This window comes from Bombina bombina, chromosome 2 (assembly GCF_027579735.1).
Source record: "Bombina bombina isolate aBomBom1 chromosome 2, aBomBom1.pri, whole genome shotgun sequence".
Lineage (NCBI taxonomy): Eukaryota > Metazoa > Chordata > Amphibia > Anura > Bombinatoridae > Bombina > Bombina bombina.
This window is the reverse complement of record NC_069500.1, coordinates 267,363,780-267,385,179: the sequence shown is the minus strand read 5'-3', so window position 1 is coordinate 267,385,179 and position 21,400 is coordinate 267,363,780. Positions and strand designations below refer to the sequence as shown.

General features: G+C 37.3%; 1 protein-coding gene across 1 annotated transcript in view; it reads left to right on the top strand.

The window, feature by feature from the left end:
* TMEM232 (transmembrane protein 232) overlaps window positions 1-21,400 on the top strand; it is a 403,406-nt gene that overhangs the window by 182,935 nt on the left and 199,071 nt on the right. Inside the window, exons 13-14 of the mRNA XM_053699731.1 lie at window positions 11,742-12,029; window positions 17,339-17,517. Of these exons, the coding sequence (XP_053555706.1) occupies window positions 11,742-12,029; window positions 17,339-17,517 (467 nt within the window). The remainder of the gene's footprint in view (window positions 1-11,741; window positions 12,030-17,338; window positions 17,518-21,400) is intronic.

Here is a 21,400-nt window from a genome sequence, read left to right as displayed (position 1 = left end):
CAAAAGTTTATAAAGAACTTTTCCCAAACAGTCGCTTCTCTCACTGAATTGACAAAACAGAACAAAGTCTGTAAACACTGGCCTCCGGAAGCCATAAATGCTTTCTCCTGTCTGAAAAAGGCTTTCTGTTCTGCTCCTGTGCTCCGCCATCCTTATCCTGACCTACAGTTCACTTTAGAGGTTGATGCCTCTGAGATAGGGGCTGGAGCAGTTCTAACCCAAAGGGATTCTTTGACTTCCAAGTCACACCCTGTAGCCTTTATCTTTAAACGCTTTACTCCTGCTGAGAGATATTACAATGTGGGTAATCGTGAATTCTTAGCCATTAAGATGGCTTTGACTGAATGACATCATTGGTTAGAGGGCACCGCCGATCCCATACAGATTCTCACTGACCCCAAGAATCTGACTCACCTAGAGACTGTCCATCGACTCAATCCTCGACAGGCCAGGTGGACCTTGTTCTTTTCCCGTTTTAATTTTGTGGTCTCTTATCTTCCTGGAACCAAGAACAAGAATGCGGACGCCCTTTCTCGTCAGTTCCCTCACTCAGGTGACTCCTATGAAACTTCTATTGAACACATCATACCTCCCTCCTGTGTGGTTGCTCAACTAAATACCACCCTTCTGTGAAGATTACAATGTGCCCAGTCTTGTAAACCTCCTGGAGCTCCTGTGGCCTCCAATATCCTCTTTGTTCCTCTGAATCTACGTACCCCTGTACTATCCTGGGTTCATGATAGCAAGCTCTCAGGACATCCTGGTTTGACTAGGACTTTTAAGCGTCTTTCCCAACACGTATGGTGGTCTACTATGAAGTCTGACGCTCAGGATTATGTGAAAGCCTGCACAACTTGTGCTGCCAACAAAATTCCCCGATCCTTGCCTCCTGGCTTGCTCCAACCATTGTCCATTCCCAAACAACCATGGACACACATAACAATGGATTTCATTGTGGACCTTCCTTCTTCTGACCGCCATACTGTTATCTGGGTTGTGGTGGATCGCTTTTCCAGACTGGCTCATTTTGTACCCCTAACCATACTGCCTTCTGCCCAAGAATTGTCATCTCTTTTTCTCTTGCATGTGGTATGACTTCATGGCATTCTGGTGAACATTGTTTCCGACAGAGGTCCACAGTTCATCTCCACCTTTTGGAGAGCCTTTTGTAAATTGATTGGAACCACTGTTTCCTTGTCTTCTGACTACCATCATCAGACCAATGGACTAACTGAAAGAGTGAACCAGGATCTTGAAGCCTACCTTAGAACCTTTGTTAAATGCTCGCCATACCAACTAGTCTGAGTTGTTACCCCTAGCTGAGCTGGCACTCTTCTCTTAGATGTTCTCCATTTCAAGGCGCAGCAGGGTATCAGACTCATGTCTTCCCCCATTCTGCTCAGTCCACTGGGGTTCCTGCTGCAGACCGACATGTCACTGGACTCACCACTCATTGGCAACGTATTCACCACTCATTGGCAACGTATTCACCCCAACATCGCCGCCACTATATTAAATGTATTAACCTAAACCTAACACCCCCTAATTGAAATATAATTAAAATAAATCTAAATAAAATTTCTAGCATTAACTAAATTATTCCTATTTAAAATTAAATGCTTACCTGTAAAAAAAAAACCTAATCTAGCTACAATATAACTAATAGTTACATTGTATCTAGCTTAGGGTTTATTTTTATTTTACAGGCAAGTTTGTATATATTTAAACTAGGTAGAATAGTTACTAAATACTTATTAACTATTTACTTACTACCTAGCTAAAATAAATACAAATTGACCTGTAAAATAAAACCTAACCTAAGTTACAATAACACCTAACACTACACTACAATTAAATAAATTAACTAAATTAAATACAATTAAATAAATTAGCTAAATTAAATAAATTAAATTAGCTAAATCACAAAAAAACAACAGCACTAAATTACAGAAAATAAAAAACAAATTACAGATCTTTAAACTAATTACACCTAATCTAAGAGCCCTATCAAATTAAAAAAAAAAAAAAAAAAAAAAACCTAGCCTAAACTAAACTATCAATAGCCCTTAAAAGGGCCTTTTGCGGGGCATTGCTCCAAATTAATCAGCTCTTTTACCTGTAAAAAAAAAAATACAAACAACCCCCCCAACAGTAAAACCCACCACCCACACAACCAACCCCCCAAATAAAATACTAACTAAAAAAACTTAAGCTCCCCATTGCCCTGAAAAGGGCATTTGGATAGGCATTGCCCTTAAAATGGCATTTAGCTCTTTTGCAGGCCCAAAGCCCTAACCTAAAAAATAAACCCACCCAATACACCCTTAAAAAAATCCTAACACTAACCCCCGAAGATTCACTTACCTGGAGAAGTTTTCATCCAAGCGGCAAGATGTCCTCAAAGAAGCCGGCAGAAGTGGTCCTCCAGACAGGCAATCGGCCAATTTGATTGAGCTTACATTTTTTTGGCTGATTGGAACAGCCAATAGAATGGCAGCTCAGAATGCCAGCTCAATCCTATTGGCTGATTGCATCAGCCAATAGGATTTTTTCTACCTTAATTCCGATTGGCTGATAGAATTCTATCAGCCAATCGGAATCTAAGGGACAGCATCTTGGATGACTTCAGTTAAAGAGATATTCATTACGAAGAAGCCATCGTTTGAAGAGGATGCTCCGCGTCGGATGTCTTGAAGATGGACCCACTCCACGCTGGAAGGATAAAGATAGAAGATGCCGTCTGGATGAAGACCTCTGCCCATATGGAGGACCACTTCTGCCCGTCTGGAGGACCACTTCTGCCGGCTTTGTTATGGACATCTTGCCGCTTGGATGAAGACTTCGGGGGTTAGTGTTAGGATTTTTTTAAGGGTGTATTGGGTGGGTTTATTTTTTAGGTTAGGGCTTTGGGCCTGCAAAAGCTTTTAAGGGCAATGCCCATCCAAATGCCCTTTTCAGGGCAATGGGGAGCTTAGGTTTTTTTAGTTAGGCTTTTATTTGGGGGGTTGGTTGTGTGGGTGGTGGGTTTTACTGTTGGGGGGGTTGTTTGTAAAAAAAAATTTACAGGTAAAAGAGCTGATTAGTTTGGGGCAATGCCCCACAAAATGCCCTTTTAAGGGCTATTGATAGTTTAGTTTAGGCTAGTGGGTTTTTTTATTTTGGGGGGGCTTTTTTTTATTTTGATAGGGCTATTAGATTAGGTGTAATTAGTTTAAAGATCTGTAATTTGTTTTTTATTTTCTGTAATTTAGTGTTTTTTTGTGATTTTGCTAATTTAATTTATTTAATTGTATTTAATTTAGTTAATTTTTTTAATTGTATTTAATTTAGTTAATTTATTTAATTGTAGTGTAGTGTTAGGTGTTATTGTAACTTAGGTTAGGTTTTATTGTACAGGTCAATTTGTATTTATTTTAGCTAGGTAGTTATTAAATAGTTGATACTATTTAATAACTATTCTACCTAGTTAAAATAAATACAAACTTGCCTGTAAAATGAAAATAAACCCTAAGCTAGCTACAATGTAACTATTAGTTATGTAGCTAGATTAGGGTTTGTTTTATAGGTATTTAGTTTTAAATAGGAATAATTTAGTTAATAGTAGTAATTTTCTTTAGATTTAAATTATATTTAAATTAGGGGGTGTTAGGGTTAGGATTAGACTTAGATTTAGGGGTTAATACATTTAATATAGTGGTGGCGACATTGGGGATGGCAGATTAGGGGTTAATAAGTATAATGTAGGTGGCGGCGATGTTAGGGGCGGCAGATTAGGTGTTAATAATATTAAACTAGTGTTTGTGAGGCGGGAGTGCGGCGGTTTAGGGGTTAATATGTTTATTATAGTGGCGGCGATGTCCGGAGCAGCAGATTAGGGGTTAAAAATTGTATTATATTGTTTGCGATGCGGGAGGGCCTCGGTATAGGGGTTAATAGGTGGTTTATGGGTGTTAGTGTACTTTTTAGCACTTTAGTTATGATTTTTATGCTACGGCGTTGTAGTGTAAAACTCATAACTACTGACTTTAGAATGCGTTACGGATCTTGGAGGTAGAGGTTGTACTGATCACTTTTTGGCCTCCCAGGACAGACTCGTAATACCAGCGCTATGGAAGTCCCATAGAAAAAAGGGTTTACGAAGTTTACGTAAGTCGTTTTGCGGTAAGGCCAAAGAAGTGTGCGGTACCCCTAAACCTGCAAGACTAAGTAATAGCAGCGGTAGTGAAAAAGCAGCGTTAGGACCTGTTAACTCTGCTTTTTTACCTTACCGCAAAACTCGTAATCTAGCCGATAGTTTTAGAGCATTTCTATTGTATTTTTTTAAATCTTTTCTTTAACATATGTGTAGCTTTACTTCATTAACCAAGCGCTTTTTATGGTCTTGCACTGTCAATTCTGTTACTGTGTCTCACTGCACGTCATAGATGAGGATACTTTGGGCTACATTATTTTCATTTTATGTATAAATGACACATGGTGGTTATATATCACTTACATGATGTCCAAAATCTGTCTTTACTATTATTGCTGATGGCGACTTTGCTAATATGCGTACTCATATTTCATATGTCACACTGGCTCATATGAGGTTCTAACTTCCTCCTCTCAGCCGGCGAGGGTTGGAAAGGTTTGATAGCTCTACTATATAACCCCCCCATAGACATCACCACAGAACAGTTTTCCTGTACTTGTAAATTTGGGAAAAGGTCCTAATTTTTTTCAAATGGGTCTGCCCTCCACCCTTCTTTTCTAATAACAGAGCCCTCATTCATAGAAGTCCCAGTCAGTCTGAGCAACAACCCCATATGGGTTCATGTAGGCTCAATTATTATTTGCAGCCCTATTTCGATAATCGCAGCCTAACATTGGCAATATTATGATCTAAGTGTTTGAGAGTTACAGCTATTTTATTCTTGTTTCAGCGTATATTATAATACCAGTTTAATGTTCTCTATATCATCTCTTCCAAAGCCCAAAGTCTACTAATATTATTAACCCCTCCCCCCATACGCTAACATGAGCCCCCCAGTAGGCTATATCCAGCTTAGAACTCGAATGTTCCCTTTACTTTTATTGCTACTTTCTATTCAAATTATTGGCGTAAGGCCTTGAGCTGTGCTTACCCGCTGTTGGATTTTCTCTATTGTGTATTAATAGACCCAAGAGGGTCATAAACTGGACTAACTAGGTTTACCAGTGTTACCTAAATCAATTGGTCCAAAAGCAACCGGCTAATTAGTCCTACAAAAGAGAATTTCATTAAAATGTCATGCTAGATACCCGTAAGTTCACATTGCTATTTTGATTGAGGTACATAAGCGACCTCATGCTTGTAGGGGGGATAATTTTAAAATGAAAAAATAGAGGTCTTAATTTGACAGATATTTTGGACTTTTGCAAATATCTTGCTCATCTTTATCTTGTGTAATTCAAGGCTTCTAAGAGTTTATTTTATCCTTGTTTTGTACTATTCTTTGTATTGCATAATACTTTTTGATGATGTATTGATACTAATGACCTCAATAAAAAAAAAAAAAAAAAAACAGTAATACCTTTTACTAGAATAATTTTTGCTAATGGAAGTATATTGTAAAAATGTTTATTTAAAATTTAAATGCACCTATGCACATTTCATTGTGGACCTTTCTATCCATTTAATGCAGAATGTTATACAAAAAGTATTAGCTTTTATTTTAACCATAACTGTATGTCAGCAAAATAAATGTGTGCGTAATTTCTGAATAGAATGTGACATGTTATAGTATTTTCTATATTTATTTAACACATGATTAATACAGGTGAAAATGTGTTTCTATTATTTGTTCTTAAAAACAATGCCCTTTATATGAAGGAAACAGAAGTGTTGGAAGGTGTCATATACTTTATCTTGCTTCCACAATATCTCTGTGCATTCAGAAGCCCTGCTTCCAATCCCAGCATGTGTCTGAGCAAGGAAAACTCATTATATTTCATTGCACCAATTAAATAGGGAACAAAGATGTAGCCCATAAAGAAAAAAATATATTGCTACAATAAATCTTGTTCATATATTACAAAATGAAAAGCAAATTTGTTTTCCAATTGGTAGATGAACGTAACATATTAAATTCTATATATCACATTATAGTGAATAGACAGTCCTGTTATTGTGTTTACTCTTTATTTTTTAGTTATATGCCAATTGTAAAAACAAAGTCGAATACAGCTTAATTCTTAAGTAATTTTTCACTGAAAATTACCGAAATAAGACTTTAAAAGAAGCTAATTTTGTCCTAGTGGAGCAAAAAAATGGTAGTGCTATGATGTTCTAACATCACTAGAGCGCAATCCATATCCCTTCAATTTTAACTTCAATATTACTAGTGAAGAGTAAAATATTAAACTTGAGCGAAAGCCTAGTTCACACAATAGACTTCTATGGGGTGTGCTGAAAAATTCAGATCCGGGCTTTAACTCGAGCGTTAACCTGAAGGTGCCCTAAACTGGAGGAGCACTAAAACAAAGAAGACACCGTATAATATATATTTTATTTAATATATTTTATTAACAAATAATGTATTAACAGTTCTATAAAGGGATTTGGTATTTGACAAGGTGTTGGACTGGGAAGGCCTTAAGGGTGTTTATTTTATATATGTTTGTGGATTTATACACAAACATAAACATTTACACACACACAAACACATACATACATATATATATATATATATATATATATATATATATATATATACACTGTATATTGTTCCAGTAGAGCCAGCACTTACGGTTCAATAAGCATAAGACCCAGGGTGCATCCAAAAGGTATCACAGGATCGAAGCAAAAGAGCACTCGCCAGGTTTTTTTATATTTAATCTGTAAATATGTGTGAAATATTTTAACATGTCATACATGTGTTTTTTTATACTTTTATTGTATCCCTAATAATTTACTTTAGGTCTCCATGTGCCTGTTCCTGACACACCACTTAAATATGAGCGATGATAGCACAGGGCGCGTTATTTATTGAAAGTATAGGGCGCACTTAAAAAATGAAGGCAACTCTACCATTCTCTGGTAAAGCTATTTTACCATTGACTTGCAATACCACATTGTGCTCTATTATTAGCACAGGGCTTTGATATTGATAAAGCACCCTGCGCTATCAATAGTTATCACTTACAATTTAGATCGCTAAATGTAGACATGAAATTGAATTCATAGAATAATTTCTTAGTTTTTCACTTTTTAATATAGCAACAGTCTCTGCTGTGAATTTCTTGTTTGCCCAATTATGTGGAATACACATATCCAACATCTTGGATAGTGGAAAGTACCATGATACTCTAAAACATTGCATATGTGTAGAGCTTACAATTTGGTTTCATCCTTGGTGTTTGTACAAAATGTTATACTTGGGGAACAATTATTTGTAAATATTATAAATATCAGGCTATGGAATAAACAACATAATACTAAATCATCTACATATGATGTTTTAATGTATTTTGGGTTACCAACTGCTTTTTCCTATTTTTTATTTTTTTAGTATTTGAAGATGCCAAGACCTCTCTAGTAAGAAAATATATATTCTGTATGTAATCCTACAGGGCTGATTTAATAAAGACTGAAGCAGAATTTCTCCACAGAATTTCATTGGAATTAGAGAGAAAAGCTTCTTTAGAGCATTTTTTTTAATTCTTAGTGAATTTATCCAACTGTCAGCAGTCCTACCATGCATTGCAAACAGCTGTCCTTGGTGATCAGATATGACAGACAAAAAATAAAAATTTAATGAATCAACAAAATGGAATTCTGTATCTATATTTATGAAAATTGTTGCTACCAGAGTTTGATGTGGGCATATATATATATATATATATATATATATATATATATATATATATATACACACACACACATATATATATATATATATATATATATATATATATATATATATATATATATATAGAGGGGGTGTGAGAGAGTAGGTAATATTGCTAAATATATGATAAATGGTGCCACCCTTCAAATAGATATAGTATTGTAGTAAAGAAAGAAAAAAATACCAGGGTATATATTAATGCCCTAGAAAAGCAAGGGATTTAGAAACGGCACACAGAAAGACTTTCAAATTTATAATTAATTTCCCAAGAAATACAATTCAGTATAAAAATGTATTATCTGTCAGCGTTAAACACCACTACAGACAGCAAATTCTAAAATAAAACATTTCAAGTACAAAGAGACCTAGTTCTTTCCCTATTCTATATAGAAAAAACACCATAAACAGTAAGGGGTTAACCAACAAGGATACTGTTTACAACATAATATATAGTGAATCAGCTGTTAGGACATATAATAGGTAGGCAATATATATGCATAAATATATGGCTGCAGTCCATACATAAGTGAACTAGATGATTCGTATATAACGCTTTATCGCTCATTAGATACACAAGCAAATCTCCTCATTAAGGCAGAAATCGAGCCGCAGCTATTCCTGCTGCATTAAAAGTCATAAACAAGTATTATTTCTCAGTTGGAAAACGCAACATGTACTTAGCTTGAATCCTCCGGTTGTATTGTTTCCACCGGCTTTCAGCTTGCAAACACTTGCGATGACTTCTTAGCGTGTGACGTAATCAGCAGTAGGAGTGGCGGAGCGTCACCAGGGACTGTGAGTGGCTGTAGACGGAAGGAAGCTTTTCCATTGGTTAAGAGACGTCCAATTGAGTCGGCATGTCGCCGTGAAGTTTGTCAAAAGTCCTGACAAAATAGGATACCAGAAAGTACCGTATACAATCACTTCTCATGCAGGCACATCCTTATTGCATTCCAATAGCACACTTTTAGAACCACTCACTCCACCGCCGGAGCCATATCAGCATATCAATTACTCACTTAGGTTGTACCGCTGTATGTATAGAGCCAGAGTGTCTCTTAGTAAACAGAAGATTCAGGGAATAGGTCTAGACTTATGCACTAGAAATCCTGACCCATAGTACAGTCGACAAGTACCTGGGTCGCAAAACTATGTGTTTTGCAACCCAGGTACTTGTCGACTGTACTATGGGTCAGGATTTCTAGTGCATAAGTCTAGACCTATTCCCTGAATCTTCTGTTTACTAAGAGACACTCTGGCTCTATACACACAGCGGTACAACCTAAGTGAGTAATTGATATGCTGATATGGCTCCGGCGGTGGAGTGAGTGGTTCTAAAAGTGTGCTATTGGAATGCAATAAGGACGTGCCTGCTTGAGAAGTGATTGTATACGGTACTTTCTGGTATCCTATTTTGTCAGGACTTTTGACAAACTTCATGGCCACATGCTGACTCAATTGGACGTCTCTTAACCAATGGAAAAGCTTCCTTCCGTCTACAGCCACTCACAGTCCCTGGTGACGCTCCGCCACTCCTACTGCTGATTACGTCACACGCTAAGAAGTCATCGCAAGTGTTTGCAAGCTGAAAGCCGGTGGAAACAATACAACCGGAGGATTCAAGCTAAGTACATGTTGCGTTTTCCAACTGAGAAATAATACTTGTTTATGACTTTTAATGCAGCAGGAATAGCTGCGGCTCGATTTCTGCCTTAATGAGGAGATTTGCTTGTGTATCTAATGAGCGATAAAGCGTTATATACGAATCATCTAGTTCACTTATGTATGGACTGCAGCCATATATTTATGCATATATATTGCCTACCTATTATATGTCCTAACAGCTGATTCACTATATATTATGTTGTAAACAGTATCCTTGTTGGTTAACCCCTTACTGTTTATGGTGTTTTTTCTATATAGAATAGGGAAAGAATTAGGTCTCTTTGTACTTGAAATGTTTTATTTTAGAATTTGCTGTCTGTAGTGGTGTTTAACGCTGACAGATAATACATTTTTATACTGAATTGTATTTCTTGGGAAATTAATTATAAATTTGAAAGTCTTTCTGTGTGCCGTTTCTAAATCCCTTGCTTTTCTAGGGCATTAATATATACCCTGGTATTTTTTTTCTTTCTTTACTACAATACTATATATATATATATATATATATATATATATATATATACTGTATATATATAAAAAAATATACCGATATATAAATATATATATATATACAGTATATTTATATATATATATATATATATATATATATATATATATATATATATATATATATATATATATATTGGTGAAAGGGGCATTAAGGGGTTTTACATTTAAAAGTATTTATAAAAAAAAATGTTTTGCAGTAATATGGTAGTTTTGTAATTCATCTCTTATATAAATAGAACAGATTCTTAGATGTTTTTTGCATTTTTGTGCTCTTTTGAAGTCTATGGGTTGATTGGGTTGATTGGGTTTGCGCTCGTACTCAAACTTTTTACTTTCAACTTATAGTATGAGTGTAACCCGACGCATGCAAAAAGTCTCCGTCAGAGAGCAGGAGGCCTAAATAGAGCTCCACTCGTAATCTAGCCCATATCCTTTTATACTTTAGATTGCTTATGAAGCACTCAGGAATTGTCCCCATCACATCTGATCCTTTTGCGGGTAGATCCTCTGATTATTTATTTACACATATTTTTTGTAATAAGATATCTGTAATTTCTCCAACTTAGTTATGTAGCTCATGTGTGCATCTCCTCATGCATACTAAGCAGTCTACTACTGCCATTGCCTCTACAGGATTCTGTCCTCCTTCTGATTGTACATTCCAAGGGAGAACTTCAGAAATTTCACCAGATTTAGATAAATATTTGTGTTCATCTGAGATGATGGCAGCTTTACCACCTTCACATAAGCGCAAGAGTCTCAAAGAAGCAGCGTGTATCTGATGACCCTTCTAAAGCTCATCATAATAAATATGCTTCTCAGTTACTTACAGATTCAGATATAAATTCCTCAGATCTGTCTTCTCAGGGTGAAACTCTCTGGGATGATCAGGATTCAGTTTCTGATCACGATACAGAGTCTTCCACCTTTATATTTAAGGTATAACATATCGGATCTCTGCTAAAATAGGTTTTAATTACCTTAGGAGTTCAGGAGTCTAAACCCACAGAGGAAAAGACTGTAAAACAACTGGATCTGATTTTTAAACCATCTACCATCTACTGGGAAGAATTGTTTTTAAAAGTTAGCTTAGTTCCAATTCACTCTCCAAGACAAATATACATCCAAATCTACCTTTACTAAGACTCAATAGCTTTTTCCTATACCTGATGCTGTAATGGAAATTATTTCAATGGAATGGTCCAAACCTGGTCTTCCTTTTAATTCACTTTCTGCTTTTAACAACATGTTTCTTCGACCAGCTTCTAATGTGGAGCTTTGGGAAACAATTTCCAAAGTAGATGGATTCTACTTTGATAAGAAGAACTACTATTACATTAGAGGATAGCACACGTTTCAAGGACCCTATGGATATTCCAGCTGGATATTTGTTCAAACCTGCCATTAGCACAGCTTGTGTTGCAGAAACCTCTTCTTTATGGTGTGACAATTTAGCAGAACAGTTTCAAAACGTTTGGTTGAAGACAATCTTCAGTCCCATCTGAAACATATTAGATCTGCAGACGCTTTTATTTGTGATGTTATTGTTGATGTCAATAAATAAAATTCCAATAAGGACCTTGTGGCTTTCATCTTGGTCAGCTGACATGGTATCCGAATCCAGACTTTTAACTCTCCCTTTCAAGGGAAAGATATTATTTGGTCCTGACTTTGACGCTATTATTTCTGCTTTTACAGGAAGTAAAGGGGTTTTTCTTCCTCAAGACAAGAAGTCTAATGGAAAGGCAAAGCTTCAGTTAATTTTTGTTCTTTTCCTCAAAATTCGAACCAATGATCCTCCTCCTCAGATCAAAATCAGGAATCTACTAGACCTTCCGGGAAATCTAATTCCTGTTGGAGCAAGTCTAAGCAGAGGGGCAGACTGCACCTTTTTTCAGAAGGCATGGTCTCAATATGTTCAGGAACCTTTGGTCCTTAACATAGTTTTTCAGGGATACAGAGTGGGATTCAGATTAAGACCTCCAAGTAGAAGGTTTCTTCTGTTCCATGTTTCAAAAAAATCCTGTAAAGGCTTACACTTTTTTTAAGTGTATTCAGGAATTAGAATGTATGGGGGTAATGGTTCCAGTTCCCATTCCAGAACAGGGTCAGGGTTTTTACTCCAATCTTTTCATTGTCCCAAAAAGAGAGAAGGAACATTTAGACCAATTCTAAACACATTTCTCAGAATTCCTTCATTCAAATTGGAAACTATCAGAACTATTCTTCCACTTGTTCAGCAAGCAAATACATGGCAACAATAAATTTAAAGGATGCTTACCTTCATATCCCTATCCACAAAGATTATTATCAGTTTCTGCACTTGGCTTTCAAGGATAATTATCAGTTTGTTGTACTTCCATTTGGACTGGCTACTGCTCCCAGAATTTTTACTAAGATTCTGGGTACGCACTTGGCTATAATTTAGTCTTAAGCTATTTCAGTAATATTTTACCTGAACAACATCTTGGTACAAGCTCAATATTTACCTGTAGCAATATCTCATACCAACAAACTTTTGTCATTTCTTCGCAGTCATGGCTGGAGAATCAACAGACCAAAAAGTTCTCTATCAAACCAGAGTAACATTTCTTGAATTTATCTTAGATTCCATGGCAATGAAACTTTCTCAAACAGAGCGGAGAGACTATTGAAGTTATAAACATCTTGTGTGAAGCTACAGTCTCTATCCAAACTGTCTGTAGCACTGTGTATGGAGGTCTTAGGTCTGATGATTGCAGCATCAGATGCAGTTCCATTAGCTCAATTTCACATGCAATGTCTTCAAATTTGCATTCTTCATCAGAGGTGCAAGCTACAATACTTTCTATCCTGGCCAATAGACAACCCATTCATTTTTCAAAGGACATCTTCCGTCCATCCATCTTAGACAATAATCACAACGGATTCAAGTCTTTCTGGTTGGGATACTGTCTGGGAGTCCAGAGGAGAACAGGGAGTTTGGTTTCCTCAGGAGGCAAGTTTACCAATAAACATTCTAGAACTCCATGCTATCTTTTGGGTCCTTCAAAGTTGGCCTTTTCTAAAACAAGAGAAATCCAACAATGTCACATCAGTGGCATACATCAACAACCAAGGATGAACTTGCAGTTCCCTTGCTATGAAAGAAGTATCCCGACCATATCCCAGGAGTATTGAATTGAGAAGCAGATTTTCTGAGTTGCCAGTCTCTTCATCCTGGGGAGTAGTCTGTACATCAGGAAGTTTTCGACTAGATAGTGACCCTTTGGGAAGTTCCGGGAGTAGACTTAATGGCTTCTTCGGCTGAACAACAAACTTCCAAGGTACTTTTTGAGGTCCAGAGATCAACTAACAGAGTCAGAGCAGCATAGTTCTTCTCATTTACATCATAGATGTTTTTCAGATGAAGTTATAGATACTTTAATTCAAGCTAGAAAACCTGAGAGGTCTATCACAATATATGGAAGCTTTTTCTTTTTGCTGTATGAAAAATGTAATTGGCATTCTTTCAGAATTCCCAGAATTTTCACATTTCTACAAAAGGGTCTGAACAAAGGTTTATCCAGCTCTCTAAGAAGCCAAATATCAGCTTTATCTGTTTTATATCATAAAAAGATTGCAAGACTACTTGATATTCAAAAGTTTGTTTAGGCTTGGGCAGAATTCGTCCAGTGATTAAACCTATTTCCCCACCATGGAATTTTACTTTGGTTCTTAAAATTTAGCAAGCTCCATCATTTAAACCAATGCTTTGGATTCAATGTTTCTTTCTTGGAAAGTTTTATTTTTGCTAGCGATTTCTGCTGCTTGGAGGGTATCTTATTTTTCATCAAGATAAGACTTTTTTAAGAACTAAATTAGATTATTTATTTTTTTACCATGAGTAGTCTCAGCTGATAATATAAACCAAGACTTGGTTAGGACATTGAAATTTTGTCTCCAGGCTATCAAAGATTTCAATCTTCTAGTCATTTTATTCAGTTCTCAGGTCCTCGGAAGGGTTTGAAAGCATCAGCAGTTTCGTTAGCTCCCTGGTTAAAATCTTTGATTCCCAAAGCCTCCTCCTAAATGCATCACAGATCATTCTAATAGATCTGTTTCTACTTCTTGGGCTTTCAAAAATGAGCCTTCGGTAGAGCAGATTTGTAAAGTGGCCCTACATACTTTTACTAAATTCTATCATTTGGATTTTTGCTTCTTCAGAAGTGGCCTTGGTAAGAATGTCCTTCAGGCAGCAGTGTCTGGAAAAGAGATTCCTGCTATTGTTTTTTTTCTTATATTTCTTTACCCTCCCATTATTACTAGTGGACTCCATGGGGTAGATTTACTAAAGATCGAGTGGACATGATTCGCTGTAGCTAAATGCCATCTGTGGACATGATTTGCTGTAGCTAAATGCTACTTGTTATATCGACCCCTATGGCTTTGGTATAATATTATTATTATTATCAGGTATTTGTAGAGCACCAACAGATTCCGCAGCACTATAAAAATAGGCGGTATACAAGGTAACATTTATAGGGATCAAATGGGTAGAGGGCCCTGCCAAGAGTTGCACTGTTGTTGTAATCAGCTCTTATGAGGGTGATCTACAAACAGCTGGGCTCATAGGCGTACATGCTAAGGGGTTAAAAGGGGATAGCAATGGAGTTAGGAAAGGTTAGTGTAGGTTGTATGCATCCCTGAATAGTACAGTCTTTAGGGAGAGCTTGAAGCTTTCAAAACTAGGGGAGAGTCTTGTGGAGCGAGACAGAGACTTCCACAAGATGGGAGCCAGTCTGGAGAAGTCTTGTAAACGGGAATGTGAGGAGGTAACAAGAGAGGAGGAGAGGAGGAGATTGTGAGCAGAGCGAAGGGGTCAGGAGGGAAAGTATCTGGAGACAAGGTCTGACTTGTAGGGGGGAGCAGTGCAGTTGAGGGCTTTGCATGTCAGAGTGAGAATTTTGTGTTTAAGCCTGGAGGCAAGAGGAAGCCAGTGAAGGGATTGGCAGAAAGGTGCAGCAGATGAAGAGCGACGTGTAAGGAAGATGAGCCTGGCAGAAGCATTCATTATGGATTGTAAAGGAGCTAGGCGGAAGCTAGGGAGACCAGAGAGGATGGAGTTGCAGAAGTTGAATCGGGAAAGGATGAGAGAGTGGATTAAAATCTTAGTTGTGTCTTGTGCAAGGAAATGTCTAATTTTAGAGATGTGTTTAAGTTAAAAAGGCAGCAGACTTTAGCCAAGGACTGAATGTGAGACAAGACATCGGGCATGTGGGGTAGGAGTAATGATGGAGTTATCAACATTTATAGAGAAGTTGGGGGTGGAGATTTTTGAAGAAGGGGGGAAAATAAGGAGCTCATTTTTGGAGAGATTTAGCTTAAAGGGACAGTCAAGTCCAAAATAAACTTTCATGATTCAAATAGGGCATGTCATTTTAAACAACTTTCCAATTTACTTTTATTACAAATTTTGCTTTGTTCTTTTGGTATTCTTAGTTAAAAGCTAGTTCATGTGTTTCATATACATAACATTGAGCTCATGCAGGTGAATTTACCAAGGAGAGAGCACTGATTGGCTAAAATGCAAGTCTGCCAAAAGTACTGAAATAAGGGGGCAGTCTGCAAAGGCTTAGATACAAGGTAATTACAGAGGTAAAACGAGTATTATAACTGTGTTGGTTATGCAAAACTGGGGAATGGGTAATTAAGAGATTATCTATCTTTTAAAACAACAAAAATTCTGGTGTTGACTGTCCATTTAAGGTAGTGAGAGGACATCCAAGATGAGATATGAGAAAGACAGTTAGTGACACGGGTTTGCAGAGAGGTACTGTAGATTTGGGTGTCATCAGCATATGAATGATATTGAAACCTGTGGGACTTCATTAAGGAACCTAATGATGACGTGTAGATTGAGAAGAGAAGGGGACCGAGGACAGAGCCTTGCAGTACCCCAACAGAAAGTGGTAACGGGGCAGATGATGCCCCAGAGAAGGCTACACTAAAGGTATGGTTAGACAGATATGAAGAGAACCAGGAGAGAGCTATGTCGCAAATGCCAAAGGATTGGAGGGTTTGGAGCAAAAGAGGGTGGTCGACATTATCAAAAGCTGCAGACATATCAAGGAGGATAAGCAGAGAGAAGTGGCCTTTGGATTTTGCTGTAAGTAGGTCGTCGGTAACCTTAACAATTGCTGTCTCTGTGGAGTGATGGGGGCGAAATCCAGATTGCAGTGGGTCAAGGAGAGAGTTTAATGTAAGGAAATAGGAGACGTAGTATAGGGTCCCAGTCGTAATTAATTTGTGGACTGTCACCACCTAATGAAAGAAAACAAAATGTATGCTTACCTGATAAATTCCTTTATTTCATGGTGGTGAGAGACAATGACTGTGACCACAAATTTTAAAGATCAGTTTTGTTTTTTAGTGTAAGTTCCAATGTGCACCTCTATTTTCCCTGCTTTGTTCTTTCCTACCTTGTTTGTTTTCTATTCTCCCTACTTGGCTACATGTATAACTGACATACCAGTGAAGTGAAAGGGATGAAGTGCTCTTTACAGTTTTAGGAAACTTTGCCTCCTCCTAGTGTCTAGGAAGTGAATCCCAGGCGTGTGGACTTTCACCACCAATGTAAGAAAGGAATTTATCACATTCATTTTTGTTTTTTTCCCAATTCCAAAGGCATATCCTTTAAGAAGCCTATTCAGTAACCATATATTGGTTATGGCCAGTCTAGAATCTAAATGTGCTCTATCATGTTCAATTAGTCACTGTGTAGAATACTTCAGGGTTTAGAGTCCAGGAAACTAAAGGATCCACTCCGAATACTCTATGTGGGTTAATGGAAAACATTGTGCAATTATGCATTAAATTAGAGGAGTAGGCAAAATAAAGATGAAAATGTCTTGCAAATACTTGTTTTCTATGAATAATAACACAATTTCTATACATAATTATACTACAATCCACGTGACAAGCTACCCGTGTGACTGTAAGCTTTTCAGAGTAGGGCCTTCCTCCTTCTGTACTAGCTTTGTTGTATCTGCTGTTTTTTGCATCTTATCACAAATCATTGTCATTATATACCCCTATCTCTGTACCCCAGGCTACGGAATTTTGGAGCGCTATATAAATAAACAATAACATTTTGTGGGGAATAACAATTTTGAGTTCTTTTAACACTGCAGTGACACCAACACCTTAAAATGTTTTAGTATATTATATCTGTAACTATTCTGAGGTTTATACCACACAACCGTGCGCATTTCAGAAAGGCAAATGACCTTTTCAGTATGCTGCTGATATAGCTTCCCTACTTGTGTTTATTACAGGTGGGAACATACTGTGGACTATTCGCTATGGAGCTGTCTACAATCTGGTTAAGGTTTGCCATGAACTCCGTGGGGATGTGAAGCGAGAAGGTCTCAGAAATGCAGTATGGAAAGTGTTGTACAACCAGATAAGCAATGAAAATGATATTCGGATACTAGATGCTGTGAAAGTAGCCGAGGTATGTATTCCAGTTAGCATATGTATAGTGATTTAGGTTGTCATTTAACCCATTGGCTTCCAAAGGGCTGTTTACATGCTATGAAATGGGCTGCAAACCTCAGCTGCAGCCAAAGGGTTAAACAATTATTTTATTTATAGTATTTTGCTGCTGCATTTCCTCTTTTGTTTCAACAGTTGAGCAATACAAATCTTTTGGAGTTGTACAATGGGGAAAAAAAAAAAAACTCTAGGTGTTATGGGTAATAATCATCTATTTACAATGCACTTTTCTCCAAGACTGCATTACAATTCAAAGCAGACTCTGTGAAATACAGAACTGCGTGGGCATAAAACATAAATTACAAGCTAGAACATAGAAATTGTAATGCCAACAGCAGATGTTTTGTAAGGAGTACTATACTGTAAGTAACACTGCATTGATCAATAGTCTAGGGAAGCAGGGTTGTCTTTTTTATTTAAAAACGTTCTGCATAAAGGAGGACAGATTCTAAGTGGCTGATATTATAATGACCTGGCTGCAGAATTATGTTACCTGCTGCCGACTTTATAGATTTACATTAGATTCCTATGTATACAGAAGAGCAAATGTTATACTGGTAATGTACAGAAGCTTAAAGGGACATAATAGTTCAAAAAGAAAATGCTCTTATGCTAGAGCTTATTATTCTTATTTTCATTTTTTTTTGTTAAAGGGACATAAACGTGCAAAAAGGAAATACTCTAATGTGTTAAGGCATTATACTATTGCACTGCTGCCTGCATGTAACAATGAGGCCCATTTATCAAGCTCTGTATGGAGCTTGTGGGACCGTGTTTCTGGCGAGTCTAAAGACCGCTGCTTCATAACACTGTCCACCTGCTCTGAGCAGGCGGACTGGAATCGCACAATTCAACCCGATTGAGTACAATCGGGTTGATTGACTCCTCCCTGCTGGCGGCCCATTGGCCGCGAGTCTGCAGGGGGCGGCGTTGCATCAGCAGCTCTTGTGAGCTGCTGGTGCAATGCTTAATACGGAGAGCGTATTGCTATCCGCATTCAGCGAGGTCTTGCGGACCTGATCCACACTGTCGGATCAGGTCCGCAAGACCTTTGATACATAGGCCCCTATGTGTTTACCCCTGCAAAGGGTGAGTCACATAGTTGCAGTCAACTCCATAACCGCACCCGGTCCTAGATGAACACATCTGATGAGTCCATGATGAGAGGCGTATGCCTGTTGCTTGCATATAACTATGGGGTTGATTAAAATCTTTCTGATCCCATTTATCAGCAGTTTTTTACCTCCCGATTAATGTACTTCAAGTTCTGGGTGATCACAATCCAAGTAAAAACACATTTTCCATATTGGGGAAAGTTCAGATCAGATCTCAGCAGATAGCTTAAAAATCACCCACATGAATGACTTTGGTGTTTACAATCCTCCCAACCATAGGTTTTGGATTTAAGTTTGACACCAAAATTCACACATCAAATTCACCACACAGAGTTAATAAGAACAAAACTGTCTTTTTCCACATCTTTGACAGTATTTGAAATAATTCTATTAACTTGCACACGTGCAAAACACTCTATAATGATTACAGACATCATTTTAGATGTATATATCAATATATGGTCTAGGTTAACCTATATTTAGCACTTGTATGGTCTCTCAGCAGTGAGCGGGACAGACATTTATATATCTATATGTATTTAGTAGACACGTGCATGATGTCTCATACAGCTAACGAGATCTGTAGGAAGCGGGAAATTACGCCATCAAGAAATTGCATTTAGCGTTTGCGCTTATAATTTTTGTTTTTATTTCACATTTGCATTTTCGTGATTTTAAGTTACAGTAAACAGGATTGCTATCAGCAGTTGTGTCTTTATAATCAGTTTTGTATTTTGTAAAATTCAAACCTCGTTCTGTACAGTGAGGTTTAGAACTTTGCCAATATTTTAAACCTTGTCACTTCATGGTTTCATGATTTACAGTGTGAGAACTGTTAAAATCCCATTGTAGAAGATTACGGACACATTCTTGCTATCGAGTTAAGCACATAATTAAGTCAGCTCCTGAGCAGCAGTGCACTACTAAAAGCAAGTGGAACACATCTGATGAGCCAGTAACAGTAGGCATATATTTTTAGCCACCAGTCACCAGCTAGCTCCCAGTTGTCCATTCTCCTGGGCCTATCTTGGTATGCTTTTCAACAAAGAATTCCAAGATAACTTTAATTTGTTAACAGATGTAAATGTAAAAGTCTTGTAAATTTGAATGCTCTATCTGAGTCATGAAGGGATGTTAATTTGTTAAAAAACATACCTAGATATGCTCAGGATCAGCATACCTAGATAGGCTTCAAAGTACCAATGCACTACTTTTTAAGAAAGCATTGGCTAGATCAGTCATCATGCACTTGTTTGACTTAGTTTAAAGTACTCTCATTTCCATAATCGAGGACCTTTCTTTGCTTTTGCCACTTTGCAATAGTTTATTTGTTAACAGTGATTTGCAAGTTAAAATCATATTGCTTCTATCGCTGTTATAAAGCCCAGTCGTAGAACTGCCTCCTTCTTCATTTTATTCATCAGTGCAGTGCTGTCTTGTCATTACCTTGCCAGATGTGTTCAGCTATGTCCGGGTAGTGCATTGCTGATTTGGAGATGAATTTAACTATAAATGTTTCTGCTCTTTGCAGGAGTTAAACACACAGCGGTCAACCACTAACCTTTAGAAAAATGTATCTTATTATTTTGCAACAAAATTCACCATTAAAGTCTATGTGCATTTTTGTAGACAAATCAATAGTTTAATATCAAACACAATTTGTTTCTTTCATGATTCAGACAAAGATTGCAATTTGAAACAACTGTCTAATTTACTTCTATTATGACATTTTCTTTGTTCCCTTGGTATCTTTTGTTAAATAAAGCTGGATCACTATATGGCAGCAGTTTAGCAAGAATGGTATCCATTTGCAAGAGCACTAGATGGTAGCACTATTTTCTGCAATGCAGTGCTCCAGACACTTACGGCTAGATTACGAGTTGTGCATTAGGCTTAAAAAGCAGCGTTAGCCGGTCCTAACGCTGCTTTTTAACGCCCGCTGGTATTACGAGTCTTGCAGGTACAGGTGTACCGCTCACTTTTTTGGCCAGACTTGGAAATACCGCAAATCCACTTTGTATCCTCTTTTTTCAATGGGACTTGCATAGCGCCGGTAATTGGTCTGCCAAAAAGTGAGCGGTAGACCCTCTCCTGTCAAGACTGGTACCGCATATTAAAGTCAGTAGTTAAGAGTTTTACACTACAAAGCCGTAGCATAAAACTCTTAACTTAAGTGCTAAAAAGTACACTAACACCCATAAACTACATATTAACCCCTAAACCGAGGCCCTCCCACATCGCAAACACTAAAAGAAAAATTTTAACCCCTAATCTGCCGAACCGGACATCGCCGCCACTATAATAAATATATTAACCCCTAAACCGCCGCACTCCCGCCTCGCAAACACTAGTTAAATATTATTAATCCCTAATCTGCCGTCCCTAACATCGCCACCACCTACCTACATTTATTAACCCCTAATCTGCCACCCCCAACATCGCCGCCACTATATTAAAATTATTAACCCCTAAATATAAGTCTAACCCAAACCCTAACACCCCCTAACTTAAATATAATTAAAAGAAATCTAACTAAAAATTCCTATTTAAAACTAAATACTTACCTGTAAAATAAACCCTAAGATAGCTACAATATAACTAATAGTTACATTGTAGCTAGCTTAGGATTTATTTTTATGTTACAAGCAAGTTTGTATTTATTTTAACTAGGTAGAATAGTTATTAAATAGTTATTAACTATTTAATAACTACCTAGCTAAAATAAAT